This window comes from Pyrus communis, chromosome 5 (assembly GCF_041283825.1).
Source record: "Pyrus communis isolate YQ-2024b chromosome 5, ASM4128382v1, whole genome shotgun sequence".
Taxonomy (NCBI): Eukaryota; Viridiplantae; Streptophyta; class Magnoliopsida; order Rosales; family Rosaceae; genus Pyrus; species Pyrus communis.
The window spans coordinates 7,230,737-7,253,253 of NC_142569.1; the positions used below are offsets into that span (position 1 = coordinate 7,230,737).

General features: G+C 36.3%; 2 protein-coding genes across 7 annotated transcripts; both read right to left on the reverse strand.

The window, feature by feature from the left end:
• Positions 1–1,559: 1,559 nt before the first annotated feature.
• On the reverse strand, positions 1,560–4,407 carry LOC137725401 (putative arabinosyltransferase ARAD1). Of its 4 annotated transcripts, none has more exons than XR_015962447.1 (5): positions 3,359–4,385; positions 2,726–3,091; positions 2,552–2,613; positions 2,229–2,325; positions 1,982–2,121 (listed from the first exon to the last, which is right to left on the reverse strand). XR_015962447.1 is itself a non-coding variant. In XM_068464068.2 (3 exons), the coding sequence occupies exons 1-3, from the start codon at positions 4,277–4,279 to the stop codon at positions 1,933–1,935; spliced, it is 1,476 nt and encodes a 491-aa protein (XP_068320169.2). In that variant the 5' UTR covers positions 4,280–4,407; the 3' UTR covers positions 1,560–1,932. The 4 variants fall into 4 exon arrangements, 1 of the variants encoding a protein (XP_068320169.2); XR_015962446.1 differs by having other exon boundaries at positions 1,985–2,121; positions 2,216–2,325; XR_011067518.2 differs by lacking the exon at positions 2,552–2,613 and having other exon boundaries at positions 1,560–2,121; positions 2,216–2,325; positions 3,359–4,384.
• Positions 4,408–5,902: 1,495 nt separating this feature from the next.
• Positions 5,903–9,726, reverse strand: GOA (MADS-box domain-containing protein GORDITA). 3 transcript variants are annotated; one of them, XM_088693243.1, is made up of 8 exons: positions 9,649–9,726; positions 8,999–9,268; positions 7,831–7,897; positions 7,553–7,717; positions 6,943–6,984; positions 6,810–6,851; positions 6,349–6,616; positions 5,903–6,161 (listed from the first exon to the last, which is right to left on the reverse strand). In XM_088693243.1, exons 2-8 carry the CDS (start codon positions 9,184–9,186, stop codon positions 6,157–6,159), a joined length of 777 nt encoding a protein of 258 aa, XP_088549369.1. In that variant the 5' UTR covers positions 9,187–9,268; positions 9,649–9,726; the 3' UTR covers positions 5,903–6,156. The 3 variants fall into 3 exon arrangements, with proteins under 3 accessions (XP_088549369.1, XP_088549370.1, XP_088549368.1); XM_088693244.1 differs by having other exon boundaries at positions 6,349–6,601; positions 9,514–9,681; XM_088693242.1 differs by having other exon boundaries at positions 9,514–9,681.
• Between the last annotated feature and the right edge of the window lie 12,791 nt (positions 9,727–22,517).

The following is a 22,517-nucleotide window of genomic DNA, read 5'->3' on the forward strand; positions in this document are numbered from 1 at the left end:
CACAATTTATAAACATCAAGTATAGAATCATGCTTTATGAAATCATAATCAAGTTGTTGAAAACTCCGAATGAGTCACCTAGACATCCAACGACTTTTCTAATTCAAACCACAAGATTCTCAAAATCCATCGTTCAAATGTACATTAAAAACTAAGGCTAGAAGGACGTAGTTCGGCCGAAGCCTACATAAGTAACCAAACAGGAAGTGGCCCCCCATAGCGGATTAACCAAGCAGAGCCACCCCTGAGTAACCATGTAGGTAGTGAAGCCCCATCACGGATTAACCAAGCAAAGTTACTCTCACAAATTTGTTAGGCAGTGATCACCTATCGCGGATTAACCAAGCATGATCACCCCAAAGTATGTATGGCCATAAGGATCGCTCATTGTGTATTAACCAAGCACGATCCATAAATAATATGGTCCCGATTAACCAAGCAGGACCACTAGTGACCCCCCATCGCAGATTAACCAAGCAGAGTCACACCTACAAAACTGTTAGGCAGTGATCACCCATCGCGGATTAACCAAGCATAATCACTCCTAAGTATAAATGGCCATAAGGATCGCCCATCGCGGATTAACCAAGCACGATCCATAAATAATATGGTTCCCCATCGTGAATTAACCAAGCATAACCATTCATGTACCACTGCTACATGATGTAGACTCGGTGTCACCTAACCTTGTGACACTAAGGTAACGGTCCCCTACTAGCCCTCACATTTCTCAACATTTCAAACAAACATAAGCAAAAAACAAAAACTAAAAAAGTAAAAAGAAAAAATTGAAAAGATGGGTTCGGTATGAAACTAGCGATTCTTTAACATAACTGTTGCTACCATAATAGCGACAGTTATGAGGGACAATCGGTATCAAAGTACTGATCGTGTCCTTTTCAAAACACAAGTTGATGAAAATATATCTTTTGATGAACGGAACAAAAATTCGAGTTTTTCTCCCCGTTCATTCATTGGTTTTCACACTCAAGAAATTATTTAAATAATGGAATAAAAATTTGACTTTTTGCAAAGCCTTGCTCTAATTGGAATCCAAGAAATAGGAAGAAAACTGGAGAATGTTGAAAATTTTAAGATGTAATTAAATGTAATATTCTTGTGGCTGTTTGATGATGAAGAAATTCAATGTTTTTTGGCTGGTTGAAACTGACATGACCTTATAAGAGCAGTTCCTACCATTTGTCCACTAGGCTTCTTAGAATCCAACGTAATTGTTCAAGAAAATTTGACGGATGTTTGTAAATCAAGCGGCAAGATGGAGATTTTATACAACAATTTAATTCATCTTTCTTGTCTTTAAAATGTGGATTATTCTTTTGTTTGAAAGATACGAAGAGTTTGATGTGTGGTTAATTAGTTGATGATTGTGGGGTGTGTGAGATGTGAGATGTGAGGTGTGTGAGATGTGAGATATGAGGGTAATATTGGAAAATACGTGAGGTGTGTTAAGAGAAATTTTAATTTAAAAAGTAAATGTAAAGTGTATTAAGTATGTGGGGGTGTAGTAAACAAAACGTGAGGTGTTAATAAAACAAGCCTGAAGCAAATATGATTTTTTATTATCTACCATGTATAAATGAATTACAAGTTACAAGTAATTTAATTTAATTTCCAGCTGCTGATTCTTCAAGACCACAGAAGTATTTACAAGTACAACAAATTGTATAAGGTTCCGGTATCGAAAACCCCCATCTGTGAAATAAAGAACTGCGTGTCATTCAGCCTTGCTATAACCCGCATAAAGCTGCAGCTTAGGACAAAGTAGCGACCGCTCATCACTCTTCCGAAGATGCATAAGCTAATCCTTAACGGCAAATGGTCGATCCAAGGCTTTCTGATCTATATATGAAGATCCATGACTGACAGAGAGAGTTCTCAGGTTAAGATAGTCTCTCATTGATGAAAGTGGCATCATAGGCTAGTTATAATCCCGTTCTGGTTTGAGCAAAGACAAGAGCAGTCTCGCACAATTGAATCCCTCTTGACCAGTCGCCTTTCGCGGTTGATTGTCAATTTGATAAAGGGGAGCTTCTGTGCGATCTGGCGCCAGATTTCATTCTCTGATCCATTTGGTTCTCCATATTGAAAATAATGCCTCACCTAAATCACAAAATTCAGATTAGTAAGGAATAGTAATTTCCACTGGTATTACCTGTGCACTGTAATTACTTAATAGATGACAGTAATTTTGTACCATTTTCATATACCAAATTGCGGTCACATAAAATGCACAAAAACTTCAATTGTAAAACTCTTATGCATCAACACCACTTTTCCACAAAGTAACCAAGAATTTCAGCGCGGCTGCAGAGAGGATTCAGAGTATGTAAGATGTCATGATTTTACGGTGTCGAAGACCTTCCTAGGCACGACAACTCAACTATTTTTTGCCCCCTTCTGTTTTTTGAAGTGAACAAAAGACAGAAATTGATGCAACCATTCCAGTTCAAAAAGTGAGGACCTAAGTACAGGTTTACATCTCAGACACACTCATATATATGGTCTAACAGATGAGATACAAATCCTGTACCAGTTTGCATTAGTTTCCCTATGTATGCTCATGTGTTTATATACCTTAGCTTCCTTACAATGCTGAAACAGAATCTATAAGTTCAAAAAAAAAAGAACAAGAATTATAGCAGAATAATAAACAACGGAAAGAGAAGGCAAATCAAATCCCAAAATACAAAGATTTTGGACTAACCTTGTTTAGCTCTGTCTGGTACTCCAGAATTCTCTCAGTGGGGATTCCTCTCAGCATTGAGACTAAGAATCCTGGCTTTAAAGCTGCATTGGATTCTACAAATATTGCTATCTTTCTGTAGTCTATAACATCTTCGAATGGAAGCTCAATGCTATCACTGATTATCACAGGCACACACAAACTAACTATAGAATCAAAAAGTCGACAGGCTGATGGAGTATCACCAGCCGGATTCAAACAGAACTTCGACGTATGCATCCCACGTGCAGCAGCCCGTCGATTCTCTGTGGATTGGGTTCCATGCTTTACTATAACATCCTCTTCATTTTCAAGTAATTGGAAAAGTAAATCACGTATCTTTCCACCCTGCACGAACACGAAAAAAGCCCCGAAAGTCATACATTAGCTCAGGAAAGCAGATAACTGATCCTAATATCAAACATTTACCCCCATAAAGTTTCTTGATTCATAATTTCATATTCAAATCCGTAATTCATAGACTTAGATGGCAAGCAGCAATCACACAATGCTTAATAAAAATGCAGTATTTCAAACATACCAACAAGATAGTTTATCATAATAACCAACAAAAATTATCAAGTTAAGAAATTTAGTATGAAATTGAAAATGTACGTCTTTTCGAAAGCGGTTTCCCATGAAGAACAACAGGGTGTTCCTATTCTCGACGCTGATGTCGCCCGTGTAAGTGTTGATGCGGTGAGAGTAAGGCACGATCACGTCCTTCACAAGCGATCCTTGGTCCTCCTTCAACCGCCCAAAATCGGAAACAAGCAGTACACAATTTTTGACTTTGTCAATCACTATGTGTAGAGCATTGGGGTCCGAAGCCATGATCACATGGTCTCGGCCATTGTTCCTCTTCCAGTACTCCTGCGACTCCAGCCACTCAATCAAGGCCACCTGATTCTCCTCGTCGCTGTACAACGGCTTCTCTGACCCGGAAGCTGGTTGCGCCGAGTTAACAATCAGGCTCAATGACGAGAAGAACGGCACGTAGAACAAGTCTGCCTCTTCCGGATCCAATACCCTCTCAACAGGCGAACCGACCCGTTCCGATTCGGGTTTGAGCAGGTCCTGGAACAGGTACCACTCGCCCATGTACTGGTGACCCGGGTACTTGAGCTTCGAAACGTCGTCGTCGGGCCGGCCACCGCGAGCAAGCGAATGATGCTCGATGACTCCGTAAGTGAACCGCTTAGGGAGATCGTAGAGGTACACTTTAACAGGCTTTCCCTGTAAATTAAGCTGATTTTCCTGAGTAGTGGAAGAGGCGGAGGAGAAGGAGGGTAAGGCGTTCTCGAGCTTGGAAGTGGCGGCGGGCGTGAGGAAGGTGTTGTGGAAGGTGTTGTGGAAGGCGTATAGGACGAGGACGACGACGATGATGGCAAGGGATTGCTTGAGGAGCGAGGATTTTCGCGCCACTGAGAAGAACTGGGTTAGGGTTTTGCGGTGGACGGCATCGAGGGAGGTGGAAGAACGGGCGGAGGGTTTGTTGGCTTTGCTGGATTGGAGCTCACTACTAGTACTCACCATACCCGTGGTTTTGGGGGCCTGGTGGGGCCCTGCTAACGTGCGCCAGGGTGTGTACGGGGAGACAGGTTGGTTTCTCTATGTAAATAGAGTACTTAGAATTCGTTAATTGTTTTCAGAATTGCATCCTTAAAATAGTGAATGATTTTCCAATTGTGTTTTAATCAAATAGTGACGCAATTAATAACGTGTGGGAATGTTCATTTTCATCATTGAATTATCAATGCATGTTTTATTTGTAATACATACGATTGATGGAGAATGATTGGTGAAAGATAAAGGATTTATAAAAAACACATTACTTTGATTTTGACATGAATATTCAATATTCAATTTCTCTTGTCAAAACCACTTAGGGATGGTCTAGTGGTTGAGGACAAATTTTAGATCCGTATTTCACACGACACACGTATTAGGTTTGAGTATTGACGCTGTGTGAATCACACGATGGTACCAAGGGGAGGTTAAAATGCATCTATGAGTCTTTCTGGCCCTCGAAGAGTATACTATCGTGGGAAGCCACCAACCGGTCCCTTAAAAAAACAATTTCCCTTGTCATATTACTAGTGTTTAAATCATTTTGTCCCTTTCCTACAAATAAAAAAAATCATTTTATCCCCCAGGAAAATGAAAAAAATACGCAATTATTTGTTTTCATTAATCATTAATGTACTTAAAACGCAAAAGAAAACATTTCTAGTGCAAGATTTTGTGTTGATGGTTGATAGCTTGATGACATTCTTGTTAAGAAAGGCCGAAGACGATTAATTTTAGCTAAAGTTTTAGGGGGTGATAGTTAATATTAAAGGAAAACTAACGGAAAATTAAAAAAAAAACTTTAGTTTTAATGAAAAATGACAAATAAAGGTGTAAGTGAATAGTACCAGAAAATGGAAAAATATGATTTTTCATTAAAAGTGAATAGTACCGAGAATGTATCGTTAAAATTCCCTAATATTAAAGGTAAAGGTTTGGGCAGGTTCAATGAAGAAGCTTGATTAACAGTGACATGGTAATAGTATAAGATCAAGTTTAGGGAGTGCTCCTTAACAATACAAATAAAACGACCAAGTGATTGTTTTCATAATGCGTTATTAATTTAAGTGTTATAGTATGATAAAGTTGATACAATTAATGATATCGCGACGATTACATTAAAAAGATCTGTACTAAACAAAGGCTTGTGATCCAAGGTTTTCTAATTAGGTTGAGCTTGCCAATTGAGCCCAAGGCTATCCCCTTCACACATGCCTTGCCCAAGATCAAGGTTTGATATATACACATGCATTGTAACATAAGTGAATTGGTGAAATCAACGACGACAGTTTGACAGTCACGTAAAGTATTTGCCTAAACAAAAGCTTGTGATGCAAGATTTCCTAATTGTATCGAGCTTGCCACAAGGATACTTCCTTCACAAAGGCCTTGCCCAAGGTTGCCACAAGGTTTTTTCGATCAAAGCCCAAAACCAAGTTGACTTTCTCATCAAAATGCATATAAATACCTTAACACCTTTGGGTGTATCTTATAATTACTTCTATTTGTTCAAAATGTAGGCAAACAAATCAAGACCAAAACAAGTTACTACATTGAATTCTTTGATATCGTCGTAGACTAAATAATGTAAATATTGTAACCAGAACCCCAATAATATTAATTGTATGTAAAATATTAGTAATCACTCATCACTCATCATCAATATTCATGATATATATTGACAAAAACCAACATCATCTTTTGCTAGAAATTCAAAAGTAAATTAGAAATGTGGAACCCCAAATCCATAACATAAAAGGACCCTGATCAGATAATATTCTTAACAAGTCATATATATCTTTTTTTAACGCATGCCAGAGCTAGCTTGCCCTTCTCATAAACTGTCACTCTGCAGAACAACAAAACTAATAAGATTTAGATAAAATTAATACCATAGTTGTAAATAGGAACATGTTGTTATAAAGAAGTAAAAAGAATAGTTAATTAGGCTGCATGTATATTATATACCAATACAACTTAACACTGTGTCTTTGTGTGATCGTGATCATATAATATATAAAACTGCTGCTACATACCGTACATAGAAGGGCCGCTCAGATTGAAATCGAGAAGGCCGGGATGATGATGATCAGGCTGGTGAGGGTAAGGGTTGAACTGAGGCTGAGGCTGCAAAGTAGCAAGCTGAAGCACACTGCTTGGTTGTTCTTCACCTCCAAATGGGAATTGATCGAGCACATATCGACGCTCTTCAGATTTCGGCAGCATCTCCAGATTCTCCACCTGCTCATGAGCCTCAAGATGCGCCTGATCATGACCAAATGCTGCAGCCTGATGCGCCTTAATCTAAGTTTCCATAAGAACGTACGCAACATGGATAACTATTATATTTGATAAACTAATCAAATTAACTGCATGCTAGCAATGAATTCGAGTGTAAAATGAATCTTATATATATGGAGAGCTTTAGGTTATGTATATATTGACTCAGGGATATTTCAGTAATTTAAAAGTTAGATATAACCCTGCAGATACTCACCAGATGGAATAATTGCTCATTTTCTTCCTCCAGTCTTTTGGTCTAAGTTCCATGACAAAGCAACCCATCAGTATTTCAGATCATTCACCAAAAAGTTAATATATTGCTAGCTATCATGAGTTTAAAAATTTACCGTTGCAAGAAGATTGTCTGTCTGCTGTTGCAAGACCTCAAACTGTACACCAATTTTCCAATTAATTAGTCATTTGAAAAAAAAAATTAAAAATAAAAAAACCAAGAAATATTTGAACAAAAAAGGTTAGGTAATTAAAATACGGGATTCTTTAGTATGTTACGGAGAATCATATACACCAAACTTTTGATCATCAAATCATTGGTCAAGAATTCACTGATCAATATCTACTGGTAATTAAAAGTCTTAGTTTATTGGATACACAGGAGCATAGTAGAATTTTTGTTATTTGTTAATGGACATCCTAATGTGACTGTTACAAATCATACAGTACCAAAGTTAAACGTGTAACACTGAAATATAGTTAACTAAAGGGCATACGTATATAACATCAATATAAAGATAGGATAATACTATTTACACACTTTTTTTTACCTTTCTCACACTTTTTTTTACCTTTCTCACACTCTTATTAATTTTGGGACATTGATCTTCATCAATTCATTCTATCCAATGACAGAAAATTAAGAGGGTTGTGTGAGAAGTAAAAATGGATGTGTCGATAACACTCCCCTAAAGATATTGTAATTAGGAGACAATTGAAGATTACCTTCCTAGCCCGAACCCTGTTAACAGACTCCTCCAGCTGGTGTTCAAGCTCCACCAGATCATCAAATCGAACGCAGCGTAAATCCTCGCCCGTGTAGCGTTGCAAACTCAATTCCAGATGCTGAGTTTCTCTCCTCATTTTTCTCAACTCAGCATTCATATATTCCTTCGTCCACAAATTACAAGGTATGCCACACTTAATTCTCAGAACATAAGTACTTAGAATAACCATATTGGTTTTGAATTCAAATTCAGTACATAATCATTGAGTGCATATACCGTGTCGTTGTGTTGCGGTACTCGAATCCCTTTGGTAACCTGGTATCTTTGAATAAGCTCCTCCATGCTATAAAACATACAAACAAAACCATGCAGTTCATGATATATACTGATTACTATAAATTTAATTTCCAAAGTTGCATCATGTATAACTTAATTGGACGTGTAGCATTGTAATTGATAGGCGTATGTATGTTACATAATTAATTTACATTTCACTCAGTAAAGATCTGGAAAAATAATTCATTATAACGTTTCATGCAAAGCACTGTTATAACGATCTAGCAGGTCCAATTACAAGAGAACAAATGTAGCACTATAATATATATTTTTTAAACTCAGAGAAACTTCAACTCTATAACGAATATAAAAATCTGATTTACCCAAAATTCAAAAGAGAGAAACGATCAAATGAAAATAAAGAGTAAGATCAGACTGTAGAAACCGTAGAAACTGTAGTAGGAAGACATAGTCTGTGGCAGAAATAACTATTGACTGTGAATTATTTATTTCTTACTATTTGTTTTTGCTGACATAGTTAATCATGAGTGCCTCAGTGAGAAATTAATAGGTTAGGAAAACCCTAGGTATACAGATCTGACCAAATAGCAAGCATACTCAATTGGTCAAATCATTTAAATTTGATGAGGCTAATGAGCCAAAACTGAAAACCAAACCATAGTGTGTAAAGATCAACCTGTGGTGCTCAGAAAAAGAAATTAAAGGAAAAATAAATAACTTACACTGTTTTTTTTTGTGGTGTTGGGGGGGGGGGGGGGGGGGGGGGGGTGGGGGGGAGAGAGCAGACCATGTACAAGAAGACTGTAGAAAAAACGAAAACCCAAATGGCAACAATAACAATAAAACACATAGATCACTGAAAAGAAAAACGAAAGGAGAGAAGAGTTGAGTGATTTGGAAAAAAAGCGAACCCAGAAATCAAAATATGATCTGCTGTAAAATGAAAGAGAAACATTAATCAAACTTGTGTAACCATTAATCTCCAAACTGGAAAAATATACACAAATTATGCAACCAGATCATGATAAAACCCATCTGGCAAACACATCAGAATAAAGAAAAAAAATAAAACAAACCCCAAAAAAACACCAAGAAAGCAAGAAAATATAAAACATATAAAAAATAGGAGGGCTAGCTAGTTCATCACCTTGATGACTCACTGCAGTACTGAAACATCTTGCCAGTGCTTGAGAAAATGACAAGGCCGATCTGGGCATCACATAGCACAGAAAGCTCATGAGTCTTCTTGATCAGCCCTGCCCGTCGTTTCGCAAAAGTCACTTGCCTTGTGGTTCGGTTTTCTATCCTCGAAATAGTTATCTTGCCCCTTCCCATATTTATGTAGGTTTTCTTCTTTAGTTTGTAGGAAAAGCTAGAAGAAATTGATGGAACTCTGACTCCACCAGTGCTCAAATTCCTGATTTAGATCAAGACCCAATAAACCCAACAATTAGCTAGTTCAAAATACACATTTGAGCATAAAAAAGCATGTATATGCGGATTATATATGGGAAAAATGGTTTAATTATTAGTATGCTATAAGTACTAAAGGGTTCTTGTTTTTGTTAGATGAAAATAAATGATGAGAGAGTTGTACCCAATAAAATTCTTAAATGAAAGAGTGCTACAATAAACAAAAGAAGTGTGATCAGAAGTAGGAACCTGGTTTTCTAAAAACCCTAATGATGACATTCGTAGAAGAGAGAAAGGGAGGGAGAGAAAGAGGGAGGGAGGGAGAGAGAGAGAGGCAGAAGGAGGACTTTGGAAGCAAAAGACTTAGAGGGATTGCTGCTTTACCTCTGCTTTCTCTCCTTGTCTGTTGGGTTTCAAGTTTGGCAAGATGAACTGTGGCGAATGAATTTGTAGAGACGTACTATATTTGGTTACAACTTAGCTTGGCAATTGGTCCGTCTTTCCAAATTATATTACCAAAATGCCTCCTTAACTTGAAAATTCGAATCAATATGTCCATGGAATTGTTATTGACACTCCAAAATTCTCATTGTACACTCCAAACTTTCTATATTTAGAAAGAAATATACACTTGTAAGAAGTGTAGAATGAGATTTTTGGAGTGTCAATAATACTTCCCATATTAAAAATGTGTCCTTAATTACCCCTCTCTCTAATCCTCCTCCTTTCCTCCCATCTCACCTGCCCCATTCCCCCCTTCCCTCATCGTTTCAAGTATTTCCGTTTATATATGTGTATGTTTTTCGAGTTTTTTCTGCATTATTTATAAATGAGGAGAAATTAGGTTCCTATCATTCTTTTTGCTACTCCATTGATTAAAACCTATTCTTTTTCAATTTTTGATCAATGTCCTTAGGTATTAATAACATCATTAATTATTTCAATCATAAATATTTTTTATTTTTAAATATATTCCCTTAGTGTTAAAAATGTTACAATTAGTATTTTTATATTTATGACTAAATTTTTTATCTTATATTATTATTTTTAGTTTGTACCCATTTTTAATTTGCAAACCTTTTTTAATTTGTACCAATTTTCTTTTCAATTTTTTTTTTTTGTACCCATATATTAATTTCTTTTTGTGCCCATATTTTTTAAAGTTTTATTTATATTTGTGCCTATGTGTTTACCGTCATGTGACATTGTATAATTAATCAATGATAGAAAAATTACATATATATGGTATATTTATGTTTTATGGCTAAACTTTGTATCATATATTTATATTTTTAGTTTGTACCAACTTTTAATTTGCAACTGTTTTTTAAATTTGTAGTATTTTCTTTTTAGTTTTTATTTGTGCCCATGTATTAATTTCTTTTTGCGCCCGTAGATTTTAAATTTTCATTTGTACTCATAATTTTTTAATCTTTTTGGACCCTAATTTATTTATAATGTACCCATTCTTCTTTATTAATGTACCACTTTGTTATATGTGAAATGTACCAATTTTTTTAACACTATGGATATATTCTTTTACCATTTATTATTTCTTATTGTTACATAGTTTTTATCCATTTATTCAATCAAAATGTTTGAATTTTTTTATTGTAGCCGTTTATAATACTATTATAATGAGAGATTTTAAATTTATAGGATTATAAATCTCATAAAATATCAAACAATTAATGTCAAAACTATAAAAATATAAATATTAATAGTAACATAATGAGGTGTACAAAGTCAAGGGACTTTGATCAAACTTTGAATACCATTAAGGATTTAGAGTGTTAGAGACTAAGGACCACATGCAAAGTATCCCTATAAATAATTATTCATCCTTTTACATTGTTGATTACCTGTTCATATTTTTTTCTTCCCAAAAGAATAACAATTAATCACATTGATATTCATCTTGGTCACTTTTAATACGCGTCCTAGGACGCAGAGAAGTCCTCGATTGCTCCTAGTTGTGAATACTGGTAAATTTTAACGCTTACATGTTAAAACTGTAGGTTTGGGATCGGAGCACATGGAATTGCAGGTATGCAAAGTGGTCCATGGTCTGTAATCTTAATGCCTAATCAGTACGCGAAGACCTCCCATATTCATGCATGCTACACGGATGTAAGCTTTGAATTATTGGGGGTATATGTGTCATTTCAAGAGAACCCTTCAAAGCTTTGATGTCTTATTGCATGCAGCGACTGTTAACCACCCTGCCCTTTTGTCTGCAAACCCACCTCTCTGGATTATGCTAAATTTGGAAAGCTTTTTAAAGTTGTGAGAGCCAACCAAGCTTCCTCGAAAATGAAACGAATGTACATATGTGCATATTGAGTTTTAGATAAGTGCATTATTGATTAGTGTTAATAATGTACTCGGCTTAGTCATTAAGCATCATATATATGAAACTTCTGCTTACTAATCAAACGCACCATTAATCTGCAATTGACCCTTTGAAGTCATCAGTCACCTTTTCTTTGGCACGTATAAGTGAGTCACAACTTTGATGAATTATATGAAGTTATTCTAATTTTTTGTTTTGCACACCTATATGCCTATTAAAGGGGACTGGTTGGTGGTTTTGATCACAATATCATTCTTCCGAGAGCTAAGAAGACTTATATAGGCATTTTAGTCTCTTTCTGTCTAACATCGTGTGATTCATCAACGCCATGAATTGAACCCAGGATATGCCGTGTGGAATACAGACCTGAAATACGTCCCTATTATATATAAAATGTTGAGTTGGCAAATAATTAGATATTTTATCCCATGAATTTTTTAGTGTGATGCTCACATTGATGTGGTGTTACTATTCTGCTTATGTTACATGTACTAATATTATATAATAGGTTATTAAATATCAACTATATTGTTCACTTTTTACCAAAAAAATATATCGTTCACTTATTACACGTAGATTAGTAATACCACATTTATGAGACAGTAACACTCAAAATTATATATTAAAGTCGCTAGATTAAAATGTTCAAATCTTTTGAGAAGGAAAAATAGAGAGTACTAGATAAAATGTTCCATTGATTTTGTGTCACTCTAGTATGCCCTCTGTTATAAAATGTTATGAAAATAATGCATCTACTAGTTAATTTGTGTGTGGGTGAGATAGAGAGAGAGGTTGTAATTAAACTTGTAATTGGGATGTGAATTTCAATACCTTTTTACATATGTGACAGCAAAGTAACACTAGTAATAAACTACCTATTTAGGATTCAGCTGGGAAGAAAAGCAAGTGTCAATAAAACGATGTTGATTGGCCACAAACCCCGCCGCCCCTCCTCCCCCCACTCCCCACCATCCTCACCCTCCTCATGAACCTCCTCCCCCGAAATATATTCCACCCTGCAATGAGAATATAATCATTTTTCTTCTGTAATAAATTGGTGTGCAGGGACAGGGAGGTCAGTTTATGGAGTCCACCTTCATTGCTCAAAATGTGACCGTCGGATGAGAGCCATATACAGAAAGAAGAATTAAGAATGTTGTTTGCCTAAAATGGAACTGATAGTTTTACGTCCCCTTCATCATTGATATTTTTGTCTGAGATTCAGTCCTCACAGACTCACATGGACTTTCGCAGGCTCAAATATTAAACAAATTAAGTTTAATTATTTGTCATCTACGCGCATGCATGTGGAATTTTGACTGGAATTATTTTCACATCCACAAAATTTTGTTCCGGGCATACAAGACCAACAGTTAACACCTACTGCAAAGTCATGTGAACACATGTAATAGGGGTCAACAACATTACTAATTAATATTGTAATTAAGCTAGGTTTTTCCAAAAAAAAATAAAACTAAACATCCTACAAAACGGAATGAACTAAAAAGGCAGCAGCAAAATAGAGCCGGTAAAAGAATCAAGGGGGCTAGAGCTTCAATAAAGTATGAAATGAGAGACGTAGGTTATACGTAACTTAATTTGGGGTTCTTGATTTGGGTTTTCGATCTTGTGGTCTTAGGCTTTGAATCATTTATGTGTAGGTGTTTTGGGACTTGACCTGCTCTTGGGTTAAAAGAATGCATGATTAATTTGTTTATCTTTCAACTCCATCGTTTCTCTCTAAAGTTGTTTTAATTGATGTTGGACTCGTTTGGAATTGTTCTAAAATAAGCGTTTTGGTGAATTTTTTTTTGGTTTCAAAAGCACTTAAAGTGTGTCATGCAAGATACACCAGTTATGTGCTTCTTACAGTAAATACTTCAAGTGTTTTTTCAGAATGTACTTACATTTTTAAGAATTGATTCCCAAAACACTTTGATCAAAAACGTTTTTAATCATTTTGAATAATTAAGAAACTATTTTAATTCGACAACCTGCAGCTGGTAGATTCTTCTTATGTGTAAATCAACTGGATCTCATTCACTCAACATTAGTCATTGCTTGCGTCCATTGCATGTATATAGCTAGGTGAGTACAAATAAAATTTTGTTGATATTTTCTCGTCATCCCATCGATCCTAAGAAATAATAATAAAATAATGAAGAAAATCAATAGATCAGTAGCCAATAACATTAAAATATATGTTACGTACATTGCCTTGAATTGGACACATCAGAGAGGGCATACGATTAGTTGCATTGACTGCCAGTACTCTATGACTGTGTATATATATACAAACTACTACAAAATTAGCTTACTTGTTTGATATTTTCTTCTTCAATCTTCAGGAGCAGCCAGTTGCAGGTATTATCATCATCTTCAGTCTTCAGGAGCGGCCAGATGCAGGGATCATCATCATCGCCGTCCCTTATTCTTCTTTCCTTCTCCTCCTTTCTTCTTCTTCCTCTTCTTCTTCTTCTTCTTCTTCTTCTTCTTCTTCTTCTTGTGTAAAAGTTAGATTCATATCCTTAGATAATTTGTAGATCAAAATATGATGCAAGATTGAAATCAATGGTTAATTAACAGCCAGCATGTTCTTCTTCTTCTTGGTGTAAAATTCAGATTCACGTGATAAGTAGAAGTTTGGATCAAAACATGATGTAAGCTTATGGATTTTAGTCCTTTGATTGTATGTCCATGTTAGCATCTATGTTCCAACTCAATCTTTTTCTCTCCATGGTTTATGGTTTTCATTTTATTACCTAATATACCCCACATGTTCAAAATGGCTTGTTTGTCATTTTCTTCCCAAAATTTTAGGAATTTATCATTTTGCTAGTTTTCATATTAATTCCTTTACGAGGCTGTTTATCAGATTAATTGTCCAATAATATACAACATTTATTTTTCTTCACCTAGTTCTTAAGAACATTTCAACCAAGACAGGAGGTAATAGATAAAGGTCGATATATAAAAGATAAATATAGTAAACTGCAGCAGTTGCCTCCAAATAGTAGCATAGATGTCTTAAAGGTCATCAACTCTAAAGGTCATCAACCCTATGGCTGTGTAGGGATACTCTATTGGTGTAGGATAGCCTATGGAAATTTTTAGTAGTGAGTGTAAAATTGTGTTTTCTTCTTCCTTTTTCTTTTCTTTGATTCCCGAAGGGAATCGAACTCAAGATGATTTATCCATACATATGTACTAAGATGGCTATGGTGTTGCACCAATGTTAATATTGTTGGAAAACTAGGAGTATATAATATTAACAAGTTTCCTAGATTACTAACAGATGTTAACATGATACCTGAGGTAGCCATTGTAGAACAAGAAAAAAAATATCTCCTACTTGTTGAAAGACTTAATGTTCTTAAGGTGATAGAACCCAATAACGCAGAACTTTTCCTTACGAGTAGGGAGTCCTTATATAGATCAACATTCATCAACTTCCCTCTATCATGGAGAGTTGGTTTTTGTCAGTTAACAGCAGTTTCATCAAATAAGTGGGATGTAAGTTATCTCCACAATTGTTATCCATATTTCCTTAATAATAGGAAGCAGTTTTTTTCCACGTTTGCAACTTACATCAAACTGTATTGTTACCAAATACATTTTGTCCTTCACTAAATGATAGTTTAGTCCAATTAAGTTTCTAACATTCTCCCACTTGGACGTAAACTAATCATTTAATCAAAGTGTTATCACAATTACAATATTGACTCCTTAGTGATCACATCCAGTTACACGTAACTTGCTTCCCCACATCTACCAGTATCAGTTCAAATGTCGAACTCTAGAAAACCATGTGCAGCTCATTGGCACATGCATTCTAAAATCACTATCATTTGACTCTAATATGTATGATGTCAAACTTTCAATGAACTTAACATTCATTTTTCTATGAATCAATTCAATCAACTTTATGGATCATCTTTGGATAATCACAGTTCCCTGAATTAAAAATCATATAACACTTTGTGATATATAAGCTATATAACTCAGAATAATCATATAGATTCAGCACATGCATATTTATTACTACAACTCAGTCTTAAACCATCACTTCATAATTGTAATGGCGTACTGACAACCATGCAAATACATATAAATACACATTCATACATGCAATTCATATAAGAGTTTCTTATTCCCACATTTCAACATATTCTAGAGATTTGTGCACCAAGTTCACAACACCAAAGTTAGTGTTTCTTTTGAGCTTGCCTTCCTCCTGAGCACATATGAAAATTAGTTCATCTAGTGACCATTTTTGCTTCTGTGTGTTGTAAGAGCAAGCCCAGCGTTGGGTTTGGCTCGGGGGACAGGGTCGAAAACAAGGGCCCGAGGGCCGGTGGGAGGGCTCCAGCGTGGGCTAGCCCGACCGAAGGTGGAGGCTCGAGCTCCAAGCCCATGGGGGATTGCCAGCCCAAGAGCCCAAGGGCTACGTGACATCATGCTGACGCCAGCCTGGCGTCAGCGCAATATTTAATTTTTTTTGTGTCAGGCGCGTGCACCCCACTCGCGCGTGGGGGCGCGTCGCCGACACAAAAATCAGAAGAAAAAAAAAGGCTGTCAGTTACCGTTGGGAAGCCACGTGGCTTCCCACGGTCCGTTCGATCTCAACGGTAACTTTATTTGGACCGTTCGATCTCAACGGTAAAAAAAAAAAAAACAGTCAGATTTAATATCCACCGTTGATCTCAGATCGAACGGTGGATATTAATATTCTTTATAAATAAATAAAAAAAGAAAAATAGTTTTAAAATTAAGAAAAGTTACCATTGTGACACGTGGCACAATCTGGAGTGTTGGAATTCAAATTTTTTTATATCCAACGGCAGAGATTAATTAATTGAATAAAAATTCAAAAAAAAATTCAAAAAAATTCAAAAAAAAATCTGAAAAATCTAAAAAAAATTGTAAAAAAAATTGTTTTTACTTTTCTATAAATACCTTCTCATTATCATCTACCTACACAACAATTTCATATTTTCTCAACTACTTTCAATCACATTCCTTTCTTTGTCTCAAAGTTTGAATCCCTTTTTTTCAACAAAATGACCACTGGTGCAGGTACGAATTGGTCGCTTATTGAAGATGTTGCGTTGTGTACTAGCTAGGTTGAAGTTACTCATAGTTCGCTTACGGGTAATGAGATGCAGTTGCGAGAGATGTGGAGTCTTATTCATACCAATTTTCTTGAGAAAATTGGTGGGAAAAGAACCAAAGAATCGATGTCCAGTCGTTGGAAATTACTTAGCCAATCGTTTAGTACGTGGAGAGACGCCTTGGCACAAGCTAGTAGTAATATTCGAAGTGGGGAAAATTACTCGGATCAGGTAACAATATATTATTTATTTGATACCCAAATTTACATTATAATTATTTGTTTGTATTATTTATTTGTTACGTACAAAATTTATTATTTATTGTTTGTATTATTTATTTGTTACGTACAAAATTTATTATTTATTGTTTGTATTATTTATTTGTTACCGTCATAATTTATTATTTATTGTTTGTATTATTTATTTGTTATTTATTATTTATTATTTGTATTCTTTTATAAATAAATAAAATACTAATATTTTATTGCCTATTGCCAGGGCTATTGAAGTGTAACGGTGGAGATGCAAATTCTATTGCCAGGGCTATTTACTGTTCATTAAGGGCAGTTACTGTTCATTAGGTGGATTGAATAGTGCATTGCCAGGGGGAGGGCTCCAACGCTGGAGTTGCTCTAAGTGATCTTCAATTGATCAAAGGATTGAGGTAGAGAAGTTAATGTCATATGAACAACAAAAGCATCATCAACTGGGACCCCCAAGTCCTTCAATTTTGTTGCAGTGTCAACAAGCTTCAGTATGTGCTCCTTTACACCTTTGCCTTCATCAAATTTCAAACTGGTCAGCGTCGTCATCAATTCACCCATCTCAGCTTTCTCGAACTCTTTGAACTTTGCTCCAATTGAATCTAGAAAATCCTTAGCTTTGTCACATGCAGGTATCCCACCTCTCAGAGTCTCACTCATGGTTCTTTTCATCACCATAAGCGATATCCTGTTGACTTTCTGCACTTTTCATGCTTCAATCTTTGCGCAGCAGTTGAAGTGTCAGTCAGTAGTGCAGGTTCATCATCTCTCAATGCTAAATCGAGATCCATCAAGCCTATCAAAATCTCAATGTCTTGTTTCCACCTTTTGAAGTTTCTCCCATTGAGAGGCTCGATCGACGAAAGGCTAAGTGCAAATGAGGTTGCTAAGGCAGCCAAATAAACATTAAATACAATTTTAATTTCATGCATCACTTACACATGTTTATATATCCCTTTTAGGTTAGAAATATAAACACTCCTTCAAAGTCATCATGTACATTCTGACCACTTCAATCATCTTTTATCACAGATACATCAAGTCTTTGGACAAGATAATTACAAGATTATACAAGGAATGATTCATTGAAACCTTACGCATTTTATATATTCTTTCCTTTGGAAAAGAGTATGAACATGCAATGAATCTTTAAACCCTTCTTTGCTAGAATATACATCCAAATCATTCACTTTGGTGAATTCAAAATATTATCGTAAGTGCTGCATGACATTAAAAAACTTCTGAGGCAAGACTACCTCATGCATTTTATTGAACGGTGATGTCATGTGTTGTCGGATGGAATAATGGAAAGCATGAGTGCTGCTGCCGATTTTGTCATGTGCTTTGGTTCAACACATTTCATAAAAAAAAATTCACATACTGAAAACATATGCAGTTCGACACATACATTCGAATCTAGGATTTGTTAATTTGGCTTTGATACCAAATGTTGGAAAACTAGGAGTACATAATATTAACAAGTTTCCTAGATTACTAACAGATGTTAACATGATACCTGAGGCAGCCATTGCAGAACAAGAAAAATGATATCTTCTACTCGTTGAAAGACTTAATGTTCTTAAGGTGATAGAACCCAATAACGTAGAACTTTTCTTTACGAGTAGGGAGTCCTTATATAGATCAACATTCACCAACTTCCCTCTATCATGGAGAGTTGGTTTTTGTCGGTTAACAGCAGTTTCATCAAATAAGTGGGATGTAAGTGTTATCTCCACAATTGTTATCCATATTTCCTTAATAAGAGGAAGCAGTTTTTTCCACATTTGCAACTTACGTCAAACTGTATTGTTACCAAATACATTTCGTCCTTCACTAAATGATAGTTTAGTCCAATTAAGTTTCTAACAAATATACCTATGGTATATAGTCTCTATGTGTGTAAGTACTTATGATAATTATTCTTCAATTTTGTGGTTATACCATGTATATTGAGTTTGGTTAAGGGAATTGTTATTGGCACTCCAAAATTCTCATTCTACACTCCAAACTTTATCTATTTAGAAAGAAAAATACACTTGTGAGGAGTGTAGAATGAGATTTTTGGAGTGCCAATAACACTTCCCTTGGTTAATTTTGAATGTTGCATCATCTATTCATGGTTGAATTTTATTGGAGTGGATATGGAATGAAATTCCTAGTTATAGATGGTAAATGTTTGTAAACAAAAGGAGTCATAGGTGTAGTTTAACTTGGCATGGCATTGACTTGTGAAACCAGGACCTAAATTAGATTCAGGACCTAAATTAGATTCATCTTATTTAGGCCCTAAAATTTAAATGTCCCTTACTTGTGTTACAGGTTAGCTATGGGTGTCATCCTTTCTGCTCTTTGTTTGTTCGTCATCATTGTTATCCTGGCCAGGATGAATGTGGGTAGTGGAGAAAAAGCAGTACTGGTGCTTGGTGTTCTGGGAGTTGTATTAATCATCGGAGTGATAATGCCTGCTAGAAGCGGTAAAAAGGGTCGTGCTTTTGGGGATGATCGCATTGCTGATTTGGGCTTGTATGACCACGAGAAGGGCGACCACCCGGTTCACTAACTTAGTTATTGTGCCGGTTCACCAATAATGACGTCCCATACACGTAAACTAATGTATATATAATCTGGGATAACTTACTAACCAATATAGGCCCACTAAGTATCACATCCCGGCCCGGGGCGGATCACTTCCCGGGCCCGCTCCATCACCGTAGCACGATATTGTCGGCTTTGGGCTTACCATTCCCTCACGGTTTTGTTTTTGGGAACTCACGAGCAACTTCTCAGTGGGTCACCCATCATGGGATTGCTCTAGCCCCCTTCTCGCTTAACTTCGGAGTTCCTACGGAACCCGAAGCCAGTGAGCTCCCAAAAGGCCTCGTGCTAGGTAAAGATGGGAATATACATACAAGGATCACTCCCCTGGACGATGTGCGATGTCACACTAAGCCCTACATAGTCTCTAGTAATACTGGTTTTCACATTTAAGATCAATTCGTAGTATATTGACCAAAAGTTAAGCCTCTGTCAAAAGTAGGGTCCACAAACTTATACAAGTCAATCTGGAACATCCGCCCATGGATTTTCAATCCGTAACTTCCCAAGGGTCTCATTTATCTTCTAAAATTTTGGAACGATCCAACGGTCGATCTCCGCCAATTGCTAAAAGTAGGTTGCTATCGACATTTGGTTTTACAAATTTAGAAATTCAATTTGGGAAGATCCGTACGTCAGATTTCCAATCCATCAGTTCCTATGGTCCTTAAATATTACATACTATAACGTATTAAGGTTTGGTGACGATCCAATGGTCGGATCATCAAATCATAAAATGTCCAAGTGGCGGTCTCTATCAAAACTATAGTCATACGATGAGATTTCATCAATCAAATGTCACATATGGAATAAGGGTATCCAAATTAGTTTAGGAAGGGTAGGTGAGGTCTCGACCCATGCGCTGGTCGATCGCCCTGATTCATTGGAAAATTCCACCTACTCTAAATTATTTTAGGAAGAACATGTAGATATCAGTGAGGGGAGCAATTTTTATACCTGGGCCGAAGTCCAATTCGGCCTAGAAACACATGAACATTGTCTCGATCCACCAGAAACCCTTAAATTTGGGTGTTCGTGATTCGACACCAAAACAGCTCTGACGCCTTAACCCACCTATGGGCTTTGTTCTTGAACTCAAGGGACACATGTGAATGATGATGGTTGACGGAAAACCTTTCGGAAATGGGCGGATCGCCGCCGTGCACCCTTCGGACTCTTGGTTCGAATTCCACGAATTAGAGCCAAATTGGCTCGGATTTTTGTATGAGAAAGGTAGAGGGAAGGATCCTAGGATGATTCCAAGTGATGAGGGTTTTAATTTGCCGGAGAACCACCGAAAATTACATCGGAATCAATGGCGCCGCCGGGTCGGGTTGAAATGGAAAACCTGGTAAAGGGATCCGGTGTATCTCCTCTCCCTCATTTCCCCTCATTTCTCCCTCTTCTGATTGGTCACTCTCTCTTTCCTTTCTCCTCAATTGGGCAGCACCCTCTCTTTCTTCCTCCTTTTCTTTCTTTTATCCTCCTCCCCTTTTTTTTTTTTTCGTCCCTCCCACCACCTATCTTTTTTTTCCTTCTCTCTTGCTGCCATCTAGCAGCTCTCATTTTTCTTTTTTTTTTCTTTTTATTTTTTCTTTTTTTAAAGAAACTTCTAACGTCCATAACGTTTCCTTTCTCGTCCCGATTCACGAATGGCCTTCGCCTACGTCTCGTGGGGTTGAGCTTAATTTGAAAACATTAAGAGTGACCCCCGAAGGTCTACGGATTTAAAAATTATTTTCAAAAATTCAAACTTTGTAATTAAGTAATTAAAATCTAAAATTAATTTAAATTCGCAAAAATACTATAAAATCCCGCGAATACAAAATACGTAGATTACAATAGTGAAATCCAGGAACGGGATTTCATAGCTCTACCATAAGTTCTAACTGCCTCTTCGGCTGTGTTAAAAGTCCCAAGCCAAACACTCATGTCATGCCTTTTTGAGTTGTGAATTTGAGCTGCTTACTTGCCGCCTAATGGCCGCTTCCGCATTCCCGGGTATCGAACTTCTCCGGCTTCCTTCTCTTCCATGTCCTTTCCTTTGAAGTCCATATATGTGTAGTTTGCACGGCCAAACTAACTATCGTGGAATTATCATTTATATGAGTTATTATTTGCCTCAACCCCCACACACCTACTACCCCCACCCTACCCTCCTCATGAGGTAAATTAGGCATACGAAATAACGAACGCCTTTTGCTGAGAACAATAATTAATATGAGCAACATGAATTATGGATTTGACATTACTAATTGTAATTTCACTCAATTATAACACCCAATTTTTTATTTTATTCCGAGATTTCCCTCAAAAACATCGTCTCTAACTCAAATGTAATTAACAAATGATTATTCTTCTGTGAGTATTGTGTGCAATAATGTAGCATGCGTTATCTTGTTCCAACTTGGCTTCTCATTCGATAGGCTGCAAAGCGCAAATAGTTTTTCTCCAGCAAAATATAGAGGGCTGCCACAAGTCTTGCAATTCGAAAACTTAAGGGTAAGGGATAAGTATAACCAGTTGAGGAAATTTAATGATGTCTAATTATTAGCAGAAGAAACTATAAACCTCAGAAAATGTCACTGATAACAAAAATCAAGAGTTGACTCCATACAAAATGTATGCATGCACGTAAGCTCATCCAATTAAGGGCTAGTTTGGATTGCATTTTTTTTTTCCAAACGGTTTTTGTTGTGTTGTGAGAATAAACAGTTGTGAAAAAAAATTGGTAAGTGTTTGGTAAACTATAGTTCTAAAAGTTCCTTATAAGAAAAATGAAAAGATTACCTAAGAGCATAAGTATAATAAGGTTGTCATAAACCATCCTGTTGTCAACCCCATGGGTCAAAGCTTTCACAATCGTTGTAACGAAAAACACAAATCCCTCAGTTGCTAAAATAGTCTTCACGACAACGTGCTTATGTGAGC